The sequence below is a fragment of the Macaca fascicularis genome, chromosome 4 (assembly GCF_037993035.2).
Source record: "Macaca fascicularis isolate 582-1 chromosome 4, T2T-MFA8v1.1".
Lineage (NCBI taxonomy): Eukaryota > Metazoa > Chordata > Mammalia > Primates > Cercopithecidae > Macaca > Macaca fascicularis.
The window spans coordinates 66467914-66482067 of NC_088378.1; the positions used below are offsets into that span (position 1 = coordinate 66467914).

Consider the following 14154-nt stretch of genomic DNA (forward strand, 5'->3'; position numbering starts at 1 on the left):
TCTCAGCTCACTGCAAGCTCCGCCTCCCAGGTTCACGCCATTCTCCTGCCTCAGCCTCCCGAGTAGCTGGGACTACAGGCGCCCACCACCACGCCCGGCTAGTTTTTTTTTTTTTTTTTGTATTTTTTTAATAGAGACGGGGTTTCACCATGTTAGCCAGGATGGTCTCGATCTCGTGACCTCATGATCCGCCCATCTCAGCCTCCCAAAGTGCTGGGATTACAGGCTTGAGCCACCGCGCCCAGCCAGCATCACTTTTAATGAGCTTTAGATAAATTCCATTCAATGAATTCATTCCAGAATTAAGGTTCTTTGGGAGAAATAATATCAAAGAAATGTAAAGTATAAATGAGCCAGGCATAGTGGCATGTGCCTGTGGTTCCAGCTACTCAGGAGGCTGAGGGGACGACTGTTTGAGCCTGGGAGGTGGAGGTTGCAGTGCACTAAGATCGCACCACTGAACTCCAGCCTGGGTGACAAAGTGAGACCCCCATCTCAGAAAAAAAAAAAAAAGAAAAAAGAAAAAGAAAGAAATGCAAAGTATAATTACTTCTTCAAAGACTTTCTATTTTTATAATTATTAAGGTCACAGAATTAGGTACCTATTATAAATATAAGTATGGTTATGTTATTTTTGTATTACAACAAAAGTGAACTATTACTGGCTCTTACCCCTATTTTTTACTTAATGTTTTTAGAGTCATATACTGCACCCCAAACGGAAATTATACAAGATAGGGTGACAAGCCCAGTTGTTGTCATAACATACTACAAATCTCCCTAAGGGAAAGAAGAACTGCATGGAAAAAAAATCCCCGTACAAAGAGAAAAACAAGCAAGTCACAATCAGGGCCCCAGCAACCAGGGCCAGAGTCAGTGACTCCCTTACCTTGGGCCAACACGTTGTGTATCTGTCTTCCTCCTCCATAGGCTTTTCAATTACAGCCTGCTCACTGTCCTGCTGGCGCCATGTTTTGAATGCTGCTCCCATAAGGCCATGAATAAAAAGGACATCTGCTTTAATGGGCTGACTAATAGGGGAGAGAGTTTTAAAAAGAAGTAGAATAAATGCATTACTGCTTTGGTAAGAATCTACAGCATTCTCTGTGGATGGTGCTTTAGCAGGTTTATGTGATATAAAACTGAATTCAAGCAAGCTTTATAAGCACAGGTTTGCTGAGAAACCCTAGAAGGAACTTTGGCATAGACATACATGAAGCATGTTCACTGTTCTCTAAAAATGGAGACTTTTCTAATCAGGCAGACCAACCACAATCAATTGTAATGAGCTTAGCAATCAATCAACTGACAGATGTCATAGTCAGATTACCCTCTAAAGACTTCCAATTGAGAATATTCTACAAATCAATAAAAGTATTTAAGAAATTAAAGAAGAACGTGCTAATAACAGTTTCAAAGTTAGTATATATAAAAGAGATTTTTGAAAATGTGTTAAGGAAACTAATACTTATAAAATGAGATTTCAAAGTAACATTCACTCTTTGCATATGACCCATTAAAAATTGTAGATAGTATGTTAGTTGCAAGCTATTTACAGTACACATACAATTATGCAATGCACATATAAAATACATTACCATAATATTTTATTGACAAATTATAATTAACCAGGTAATTCATTTTTTAATTTAAAGGAAGTTTTTGCTATTGTCTGAGGTATTTTTTGTAAAGTGCCCTAAGAAAACCAAGAAATATGTTATTTTTTCAGTGTGGTCCCTTCTATATTTATTGTGTTAGCAATTATAGAACTAGATATAATGACCACAAATAACCTTAAAAAGGGGCATGAGTCAAACTGATTACAACTTATTCCTTCCAATGCATCCTTTTATAACTAAGTATAAACTTTCTCCAGTCCCTTGAGTTCTAGGTCCATGCTAATTTGGTTGCCACATAAGACAATGTTTTGTCTCCTTCCTGGTCAGCTGACTTCTACAATCCAAATCAGTTATTAACTCGGATCTAAGTGAAAATGCCTTGAACCAAAGGAGATATGTATTTCAAAGTTTAAGTGTGACGCATTATCAAAGGTGAATTCAATCTACCTGAAGGGAAGCCCTTTGTAAAATAACCACGATAATTTAGCTAGTTCACATGCTTTTCATGACAACCTCCAATTCTTCTGAGGTTACAGTACACAAATTATTTTAGTAAATAAGATATTTGACTTATAAGGTATTTAACTTATCTGAATTATGCAGAAATAAGTTAAAAATTTGAGGTCTCGCCGGGCGCGGTGGCTCAAGCCTGTAATCCCAGCACTTTGGGAGGCCGAGACGGGCGGATCACGAGGTCAGGAGATCGAGACCATCCTGGCTAATATGGTGAAACCCCGTCTCTACTAAAAAATACAAAAAACTAGCCGGGCGAGGTGGTGGGCGCCTGTAGTCCCAGCTACTCGGGAGGCTGAGGCAGGAGAATGGCGTAAACCCGGGAGGCGGAGCTTGCAGTGAGCTGAGATCCGGCCACTGCACTCCAGCCTGGGCGACAAAGCGAGACTCCGTCTCAAAAAAAAAAAAAAAAAAAAAATTTGAGGTCTCTAGCCTTCACATTCCCAACGGGGACAAAGTGACTCTCTTCTGCTCCCTTACCTTGTTCGATACTGGGGATGCAGCACATACACGCCATCCTGATATTTTTCTTGCACAGTTTCTCGATCTAGATTTGCCAGGATTCTGGCAGCGTGTGAGGCCTCCATAATGCGGTCAGATTTCATTGCTTCTGCCATGATGGACACCCAGCCTGGTGAAAAGTACACGTATCCTAAATACTGATGTGAATCCATCGCAGACCGTAGAGAGAAGTTTCAAACTGAATGTGATGGGAGAAAGGCAAACCTCGCGTGTCTGTCCTTGGCAGAGAAGTCCGACCACTCCAACCCCATTCTCCCCTGTGATCCTCTGAGACCTGTGGCACAATACCACCCACATACCCCTTAAGGGACCTCAAAGAAGGAAAGAGGGCTTCAAGAGCCATTTTCTTATATAGAAAACCTAACACTAATAGCAATTATAGAGGTGTTCACAAAAGTGAACAAAATACCATGATGTTTTGCTTTTAACAAGAATTATGAAACTCAATACTAGTTATTTCATCCTGACCAGCAGTCAGTAATACCCTTTCATACAAATGAGGAAATTATTTCTTAATAATGAATTTGACACACAAAACTCTTGTTAGAATCTGGAGATCAGGAAGGAAAAAACATTTTTTAAAGGGAGGCAAACAGAAAATGCATGGATAATACTATGATTTCTTTTTTTTAATGTTTTTGTTTTTAAAACTTTATATACATAAATATGTATAAAAGTATATGTGCACACACACACACACAAACACATAAAGATCTATACACCAAACTTATAAAGTCATTACCTCTTAGGAAAGAGGTAGGGTGGAAGAGGGCTCTGTAAAAAAAGGTACGTTTAGCTTTTTTTGCTTTATCTATTTTCTGAAGTACAGTGAAAATCTATTTATTTATATAATTTATTTAATTTAAATAAAGCAGAACATGGGCCTTGAAGTTAGACTTGGACTCACATTTCTGCTCCCTGCTTACTTGCTCTGGAACCTCAGTCAAGTTATTTAGCAACTGAGCTAGAGGAAGGTTTTAATAAACTAATGTATGTGAAAACCATGGGCCTAGGCCCAGCAGGCACTCAATACCCGACAGCTGTCCCCATGCCCTTCTCCCACTCTTTAAGACAAAAGTGTTGAGTCACTGTGATGATGGGAAGCCAGTATTTAATAACCTAAAAGAAGCTTCAGACTCAGTACTTAACAATATTCAAATTTATGACATCAGAAGATTCCTCTTCAAAATCTGTTAAAGATTTTAAAATAATAAAATAAGAATATTTTAAAATTCTATCTATAAAGATAGACAAGTATGTTATTGGTATATATGAAAATATGGGCCGGGCGCGGTGGCTCAAGCCTGTAATCCCAGCACTTTGGGAGGCCGAGACGGGCGGATCACAAGGTCAGGAGATCAAGACCATCCTGGCTAACATGGTGAAACCCCGTCTCTACTAAAAAATACAAAAAACTAGCCGGGCGAGGTGGCGGGCGCCTGTAGTCCCAGCTACTCGGGAGGCTGAGGCAGGAGAATGGCGGGAACCCGGGAGGCGGAGCTTGCAGTGAGCTGAGATCCGGCCACAGCATTCCAGCCTGGGCGACAGAGCGAGACTCCGTCTCAAAAAAATAAATAAATAAATAAATGAAAATATGGCTTTATTTTTAATGAAGTCACAAGAAAAAGCATGGCACAAGCCATCTCTGGCTTTTTTCAGTTGACAAAATATGTTCGCAATGTCCAAGATACCTCCACCTTTGAAAAATACCAAATGCCCTTTGGAAAACCTACGTCTTTCTTTAACATTGAGCATTTTAAAATTACATAACATCTGCATGCACTCATGCACCACATAATAATGTTTCAGTCAACAATGAATCACATATACAATGGTGATCCTGTAAGATTGTAGTACAGTATTTTTGCTGTGCCTTTTCTATGTTTAGATACTCAAATATTTCCCATTGTGTTACAACTGTCTACAGTGTTCAGTACAGTAACATGCTGTACAGGTTTGGAGCCTAGGAGCAATAGGCTGTCCCATACAGCCTAGGTGTGGAGTAGGCTCTACCATCCAGGTTTGTGTAAGTGCACTCTGTGATGTTTGCACAGTGACAAAACTACCTAATGACACATTCCTCAGAATGTTTCTCCACTATTAAGCAATGCATGTCTGTACATGTTAACTGTAAAAAATAATGAAATAACTAAAAGTAGCATCTAATGATGAAAGTCTTGCTTTAGTACTTCCATAATTTCCCAACTCCATTTACATCCTCAGAGTAATGAAAGGTAGAAGTTTGGTGGACACTCTTTTGAAAAATATAGTCATATATCTATAATTTAAACATATACAATGGGCCGGGCGTGGTGTTTCATGCCTGTAATCCCAACACTTTGGGAGGCTGAGGCAGGTGGATCACTTGAGGTCAGGAGTTCAAGACTAGCCTGGCCAACATGTGAAACCCCATTTCTATTAAAATTACAAAAGCAGCCAGGTGTGGTGGTGGGCACCTGTAATCCCAGCGACTCAGAAGGCTGAGGCATGAGAATCACTTAAACCCGAGAGGAGGAGGTTGCAGTGAGCCAAGATAGCGCCACTGCACTCCAGCCCGGGCAACAGAGTGAGACTCTGTCTCAAAGAAAAAGAAAAAAAATGTAGCTCCATACGCACTTTTTGAAACCTAAATGGAATCCTACTACTGTTCTGTGACTGTACTTCAGCAATATGTCTTGGAGAGCTCTCTATACATATCAACTTCATTCCTTTGAACTACAGTATTAACGTCACTTGAGTATGCCATTGTTTAACCACTATTCATTCCTATTGGCAGACATTTAAGTTGCTTCCAACTTTTGTAAATCTGAAGGCAAAAATCTGCAGATCTGATACTAAGATTGATACAAAAATATATAAAAACAGGGAAAGACACAGGATGCCTAAAAAGAAAAAAACACAGGGCAAGGTAGCAGAATTCAAATTGGAGTATTGAGAAGTAATGAAGACTGAGCAAAAAGAAGGTATATGTAGGTAACTCTTTCAGGAGTTTAGCTATAACAGGGAGGAGAGGATGTTATAGGGGATGCAGATAATGTTTTTCACATCTTCCTCCAATGTATGTGATCAGAGGGTCCAGCTATGAGGCAGCAGCTGACCATGAGACCAGAAAAAAGTATACATTCCTGAGACTGTGAAAGGAGACAGGCCCAAACATGGCTGGAGGCCTTATAAAAGAGGTGTCGCTCTTCCTATTATCACGAAAAGGAAAGAACAGGGTTGGTTTTTGTTAGTGAGAAAATTCCTTTTAAGGCTTCAATTGTCTCAGTAAAGTAGGAGGAGAAGTCACCCTCTGAGAGGAAAGAATATGTGGAAGGTTTAAGGAACTTGGAGAAGGTTTACAATAGTCATCGCTGGCCGGGCGCGGTGGCTCAAGCCTGTAATCCCAGCACTTTGGGAGGCCGAGACGGGCGGATCACGAGGTCAGGAGATCGAGACCATCCTGGCTAATATGGTGAAACCCCGTCTCTACTAAAAAAAAAAAATACAAAAAACTAGCCGGGCGAGGTGGTGGGCGCCTGTAGTCCCAGCTACTCGGGAGGCTGAGGCAGGAGAATGGCGTAAACCCGGGAGGCAGAGCTTGCAGTGAGCTGAGATCCGGCCACTGCACTCCAGCCTGGGCGACAAAGCGAGACTCCATCTCTAAAAAAAAAAAAAAAAAAAAAACACAATAGTCATCGCTAAGAATGTTAAGGCATGTTGATTGGAGAAACATAATTGCTGAGCAATACTGAAGGTTCTTTAATTTGCGATCTCATAAGCATGCTGACAACCAATCTGCAATGATCCCACGTTCAGCCACAGAGTAAGCAGGCAGTAGGTTTCATCAAGGTCTTGACCAAGAGACTGCTAACAGGATCAAAGGGAAAGTGAGTTGTAGGTACTGGCAAAAATGTTTCTGAAATAACAGACCACGGAATATAAGCTGGGTTCAGGGAGGAAATAAAGAATAAAAAAGAGTGATGGATTGGGAGAGGATAAAGGGGTCTGTGGATAGAAGATTTCAATAGAGAAGAGAACCAGTCCTTATGGGGTAGATGCAAACCAAGCTTGAATGAAACAAGGATGTTCTCAGGGCTGATTTTTAGGTGAAGTGGTTTCAGGCAGTGACTAGGTTCAATGTATGACTTAGGAGTAGAGTACTAGACAGCTCAGGAGCAGAGCAAGAAGTCAATGAAGATGAGAAGGTCATGTAATTGAGGCCAAGGTGATGAGTGGGCTGTCCAGGAGATAAGAGGACTGAAGACTTGGGGTAGACCGAAGTTTCAGAGAAGAGTGATTTTTTTTTTCTATAGCAAGATACTGATTTGATCAGGTCTTTGTCCTGCTTTGAATCCCTTAGTCTCCACTTCATCAATGAACCTATAGATAGCTCAATAGAAATCATCCAAAGTAAAGCACAGAGGAAAAAACTGAAACGTAATGAATAGAATCTCAGTAACCTGCAGAACAGAAAAAAAGAGATCTAATATCTATAATAGAAGTTCCAGAAAAAGATAAGAATAAAAAAGGACAAAAGAATAAATATTAGATGATACACTGGCAGGAAAGTTTCCACATTTGATCAAAAACACCAAACTATCAATACAATGTATTGTATTCTTGAAAATTGCTGAGAGAATAGATTTTAAATGTTCTCACCAGAAAAAATGGTATGTATGAGGTAATGCATACGTTAATTCTCTCAGTTCAGTGGACCCCAAGCAGGATAAATATGACACCTAGGCATTTCAGAGTCAAAAATCAAACAGAAAGATCTTCAAAGAAGCCGGAGAAAAAAGATATTACATATAAGAGAACAAAGTGGGAATCCAAAGAGACTTCTCATCAGACAATGGATTCCAGGAAAGAGTGGAATGACATTTTAGAAATGCCGGAAAAAAATAATAATATATATATACATACATACACACACACACACACACACACACACACACACACACACACACACAGTCAACAAAGAATATCCAGGGAAGATATCTTTTCCTGGGCATAATATAAAGGCAAAGTAAAGACATTTTAAAATAATGAGGTGAAAGAATTTATTGCCAGCGGACCCAATACACAAGAAATACTAAAGGAAAGTCTTTAGGCTGAAGAGAAATATTATCAGATGTAAATTCATATATACAGAAAAAAAGGAGAGCACTGGAGATTATAAATATGCAAACAAAAAAGATTTTTGATTTCTTATATTCTTTAAATGTCACATGACTGTTCCTATGGTTTCAATGTGTCCCCTCCAAAATTCAAGTGTTGCCAATGTGACAGTATGAAGAGGTGAGCCTTTAAGAGGTGACTGGGCCATTAGTGTTCCTCTCACATTAATAGAATTAATTCATGTTTGAAGTGATTGCTATTGCAATTGCCCTGACTTGACCATTACGCATTGTATGCTTGTATCAGAACATCACTACCTGTACATCCCCATAAATATGTATAACTATTATGTACATAAAATTTTAAATTCAAAAAATTTTAAATAAAAAAAAAGAGGCTTCATGCAACATGAAGGCTAGCTTCCCCTTCAGTCTTCTGCCATGTGATGATAAAACAATGAGGCCCTCGCAAGACACCAATGGCCAGAACCTAGATCTTGAACTTCCCAGCCTCCAGAACTGAGAGACAATAAATCTGTTATTTATAAATTACCCAGCCTCCAACATATAGCCTTAGGTTACAGAAGCACAAAATAAACTAAAACAATTATTAAAACTTAAATAACAACAATGTAACCAGGCACAATGGCCCAAACATATAGTCCCAGCTACTTATGAGGCTAACGTAGGAGGATCGCTTGAGCCTAGGAGTTTGAGGACAGCCTGAGCAACACAGCAAGATCCTGTCTCAAAAAATAATAACAACAATGAAAATATATTGTGAAGTCTATAAATAAGAGTAAAATATATTACAACAATACCACAAAGAATGGCAGGGGATGTGAACTGAATTATGGGGTTGTAAGGATCTTACATCATATGAAATGGTATAATCTTAATTCAAAGTAGACTGTAAGGATACAACCATTAAAAATTACACACAAACACAATATAAAAAGCCAAAAGAGGAGAAAGAACTGAATTTAAAAACAAACACTCAAGTAATACAAGAAGTCAGAAAAAAGAAGAAAAAGAGGGACAAATAGAAAGCAAAGAGCAAGATGACCAACATAACCAAACAGTATCGAAAATTACATTAGTAAGTGCTGAAAGTGTATCCTCCATCCCACAGCACACATATATGTGTACATATACATTTATACATATTTGTGTATATATGTATATTTGTGTGTATATATACATGTGTGTATGTATTATCCAGCTCTTTCTACTGAAAGAGGCAAGAAGCAAAGACACCCCAGGAGCAATATGCACTCCTATCATTTAGACCTTGGTCTCTAAGAATCATTCTCCCACTAAAAGGATAGAGGTTTCTTCAGAGAAATGAGCCTAAAATATCTTGTTATACCAGGAAATAAGAAATGCCTCCCCAAAATAACATGGGCATATCATAGAGGACATGGGCCAGTTTGCTGGAGCTCCCATTAGTCAAAGCTGGAACAATCTGGCACCAAATTATTAAGTAGAGCAATAAATTATAAACTATTAAAAATAGGAATTCATGGACCTGTCAATAGAAGGGAGGGAGGATATGGAGCGAGGGAGGAGGGAGAGAGAAGGACTCTTGCTTCCAGTAGAATGCCAAAAGCTGAAAAGGAAATGCAGAGGGTGTGCTGGAGCTAGAAAATGATTTTAAAACCATTAAGGTGAAGACTAGATTGGGCAGGAACTGCCAGAAGATAGAGAGCAGGATATTTGCTTGGTCTTAAAGTATCTCCCCACAGCTGGTTTATTACTTGCAAGAGGGAAAATCATTAATCATAAAATGAATCTCTTTTTGAGAGACTATGCCTGACTATGCCTCTTGGTTAACCCAATCACATCAAAAATTACAGGCCGGGCATGGTGGCTCACACCTGTAATCTTAACACTATGGGAGGCCAAGGCAGGGGGATCACTTGAGCCCAGGAGTTCGAGACTAGCCTGGGCAACAAAGTGGGACCCCCGTCTCTATAGAAAGATTTTCAAATTAGCCATGTACAATGGCACGTGCCTGTAGTCCCAGCTACTCGGGAGGCTGAGGTAGGAGGATCCCTTGAGCCCAGGAGTTCAAGGCTGTAGTGAGCTATGACCACACCACTGCACTCTAGCCTTGGCAACACAGTGAGACTCTCTCTAAGAAAAAAAAATTACATAAATAATTAGATGATCATCATGGCAAACCTGCTCTCCTATGATCATCTACAACACTGATTATCTTAGGCACAGATTATCTACAATCTCAAGAAATTCCTTGCCTTTACCAAAATAACATGTTCTAAGGACCCTACCTAACCCTAAATAGAGCCTTGTCTATTACAAATGAACATATCATGAGGGGTAGAGGTGGGAAAACAAAGTAAAAAATACTCAGTATGTAACGCTGTTACCTGAGCGAACTATAGAAGAATGAAGATGTTCATTCAAAGCCATATTTCCAATGATACGCATTATATTTCTCTGTACTTTAGGGCAGTCCTTGTGAAGTTGGTACAGCCTCTGAAGTAGCTGCAGGCCTCCATTTGCTTCGATTTTATCACAATGTGTGGATATCTGGCACAATAAATAAACGAAAGCTCCCTTAGACATTGCACAAATTCATGACGTGAGATGACACAGCCTGGTCATGGGGACAGCTAGGTAGCTCCTGCTCAAGGGCGGGGATGCAGGGAGACTCCTCAAAGCTCTTGTCTCAGCTTGCTTAAATCAGTAAATCCCTGTCTAAGTGGGAAGTGCTTCAAAATCATAGAAAAAATCCCAAGAAGGCATCTCTCACCAGGACTACTAAAATCATTATTCTCATTCTGCTTAGCTCTTGGTCGGATGTAACCTGACAATGTCATTATTACAAAATGGTTTCAATTTATAGTGACACTTTGACTTGAAATTACCTTAAAACAGTTCTCACCTTGAGAAATCTGCCACCTGTTCCCAGGAAATAGTCCTCTATGCAAGCAGACAGATTTCGTTCAGCAAATAAGGACTCACACAGGGCGAAACCAGTGACCTCTGTGGTCCCACACCCCATTCCACACAATGCCCACAGCTATGGGGCTAGCCTCAAACTTAGAAGTTGGAAAATTTTTTAAGAGAGAAAGATCAGGTAAAAGTAAAAAGGGATTGAAGTTTTAATGGAGAAAACAGATAAAAGAAAACATGCATATTAAGTTAAGGGAAGAGAACTGACCAACAAGTCAGTCTTTCTAATGTCACTGGGCACAGCCTTGCCTCTTCCCATCACTAGTTTTACTCAAGAACATGACACCATATGTACATATGGCAATTTTCATTTTCTAGATTTTTGTTAAATTATATCATATTTTAAGTGCTTTAAAATGTATGCCTTTTAAATATACTGTATATCAAGTAAGATCTGCAATCATTTGAGAGATTTCTGGAAAGGTAACTATTATATTCCATGCACTGCCCTTTCTACTGAAGATGCAGCTATTGCTTCAGAAAACAACTCAGGAGACATCACACTCGAGCAAATTTTCCCAGGTCCCTTCTGTACTACAACACCTTATTCCCTCTGCTTTGTGGTCAGTTCCTTATTTCATGGGTGAGAACTAAAGATGACTTTCTAGTGTAAAGGTAACTTTCCACACATGGCTTTTAAGCCATGTCTAATGTGTCCCAAAACTGAACTGGAGAGTTCAGAATCTCAAGGATGGTGTTTGTCTTGATGTGGGTCAGATCACCTGCATTCACCTCACCAGGGTGCTGGCTACAAATGCGAATTCCTGGACTCCACACCAAATCTATGACATTAAACTTGATACAAGTGAGTGGAAAAATGTGCATTTTTAAACACATTTCCTGGGTGATGTTTCTGCACTATGAGCACTACAAGGTTTGTTGCCTTTTTCTTCTTTAAACTGTCATCATGATACAAAAGTTTCTATGGTACCAAAGAGTTTAACCATCACTGATACATGCTACAGTCACACTTCAAGAGTACAGTCATCTAATATTTCCTTGTTTTTTTTTATTTTTTTGAGATGGAGTCTCGCTCTGTTGCCCAGCCTGGAGTGCAGTGGCACAATCTCAGTTCACTGCAACCTCTGCCACCCGGGTTCAAGCGATTCTCCTGCCTCAGTCTCCCAAGTAGCTGGGATTATAGGCGCACACCACCACACCTGGCTAATTTTTGTATTTTTAGTAGAGACGGAGTTTCACCATGTTGGCCAGGCTGGTCTCGAACTCCTGACCTCAGGTGATCCACCCGCCTCAGCCTCCCAAAGTGCTGGGATTACAAGCGTGAGCCACCGCACCCGGCCTGTTTTTTTCTTTTATCTTGTCACATCTTTGGCAGTTGTTTTAATGGAAATTATCTGAAAATAATATGTAAAAATATCTGAGAAAGGCAGTAGAAGACAACATAACTCAAAGGCAAATGCCACATTTAGATGATGGGCTAATTTCTTCTATGCAATTAAAATTAAATAAATTTTTAGAAATACTTAGCAAAATAGAATCTCATTTATTGGTGCTAAATCATGATTAGTCTAACAATCAAAACTGGAGGAAAGCAGAAATTTAAAGATAAGTGAAGGACTTTTCTCCTTTTACAGTAAATGATGATTACTGCCCTTGCAAGAATCAACTTATATAATTATTTCAATGAAATCATAAAAAGTAAACTACATTTTGAAAATGTAAATTACCTCAGAATGTTTTACTATAGCTTCTAAACAGAACATTTCCACTGTTGCTGAAGGAACTTCTCCAAAACTTTCAGCATAAGGAAGTCCATTTCCTCCAAAACACCATAAACCACCCTGAAATTAAAATAATTAAAATTTTTACTGAAAAAAAGTGACTAATATTCTTGTTTGACAAAAAAAAAAATTTCTGTACTAATAGATGGCATTAGAAAATACTAATGTGTAGGGCCTCAAAATATGTTGGAAACGTAAAAGGAATTTTATGCAAACTGTGGGTTATCAGAACAGAAAACATACAAATTATTCCGAGAAGAGCGCAACCTTTGTGTCCTCCTCAAGTCTCTCCTCTGTGTCCTTTTGTTTGAAAGTGTGAAGACTAACTCACAATTCTTTAACAAGAAAAGCCCAGGATGTTCTACTGTCATCTCTTTCAGCCCCCCCGCCAGTGGTCAGAACAGTATATTATTTTCCAGATTCTGCTAATAGCCTACTTAAAGTCTAATAATCAACATAATTCAAAAGATATAAAGCATTATTGGACAAGTTAAAAAGAGAGATCACAATGACAATGATCACAGAGCTTTAAATTCTTCTCAAGTTGAAATTCAATTCAAGTTCATATGCAAGGATAAACAAAAATCGTTACAAAAATTACAAAACAGAAGAGTAGTGGGGACTATTTCTAACAGATATTAAAACATAAATAATAGAAACATTTCATTTTTTAATTGAATGTTTTCAAAATTAAAACATTTCAATTTCAATTCTTATCACAGATCAAGGGTTAATGTCACTAATATGCAATAATCTCCTACAAGTCAGTGACAAAAAATACCAACACTATTATAGAAACACAAGCAACAGTCATAAACATAAACTTGTTAGGAAAATAAATATAACTCTAAAATATATAAAAACATAAATTATATATTATATATTTACATTTATTATATATTATAATATACTATATATTTTTATATCTATATATTATATATACATTTTTATAGCTATATATCATATATTATATAATATGCAAATTATATATTTATATTTAGATTTTTATATTTTAGAGGCATTATACTTCTAAATATAATTCATTATATATAAAATACATAAATATAATAATATAAATAACTATATATCTGTTTATATATTTATTTTATAAATATATATAAACAACACTCAGCACTGTTCATGAGAGGCATGCACATTGAAAGGACACTGAGAAACTACATTTGTCATCTATCAGACAGACGAGGTTCTAGGGAAACAAGCACGCACAGCGCCCTGCTGCGAGTGGTATCAATGGCACGACTTCTATGAAGGACAACCTGGCATCAGCGATCAAGATCACAAGTGCACATGCCCTTTAATAATTGATCCTACAGAGATGCTCACACATATGGAAAGTGAGAGATATGCAAGTTTGCTCACTGCTGCATTGTTTGTACAATAATAAAGACTGAAAACCTGCTAATATTCATCAATGGGGATTAGTTAAATCAATTATGGTACAGTTGTACAATGGAATGCTATGCCAGTCTAAAAATTTTGAGTCTCTTCTTACACTGATATATACCAATCTCCACAATAATCCTTAAGTGAGAAAAAGGTATAAAACAGTGTGTATGTATCCTGTGCTACTACTCATGTAGAGAGAGAGAGTGTGTGCGCATTGGGGTAGGAGAGACGGAAGGGATGGAGAGAAGATGTATTGCTGCATTGCTGTAGGTG

General features: G+C 38.4%; 1 protein-coding gene across 15 annotated transcripts in view; it reads right to left on the bottom strand.

The window, feature by feature from the left end:
- Positions 1-14154, bottom strand: part of SERAC1 (serine active site containing 1) — a 59623-nt gene that overhangs the window by 8528 nt on the left and 36941 nt on the right. For 12 of the 15 annotated variants that reach the window (XR_012433571.1, XR_012433572.1, XR_006697684.3 and 9 more), the window contains 4 exons: positions 12421-12534; positions 10144-10306; positions 2613-2763; positions 890-1031 (listed from right to left, as the gene is read on the bottom strand). Coding sequence is in view for 6 of the 15 variants with exons in the window: in XM_015449005.4 (XP_015304491.1) it covers positions 890-1031; positions 2613-2763; positions 10144-10306; positions 12421-12534 (570 nt within the window). In the remaining 9 variants the exon portion in view is untranslated. The remainder of the gene's footprint in view (positions 1-889; positions 1032-2612; positions 2764-10143; positions 10307-12420; positions 12535-14154) is intronic. The other 3 variants (XR_012433573.1, XR_012433575.1, XR_012433574.1) reach the window with 1 other exon arrangement.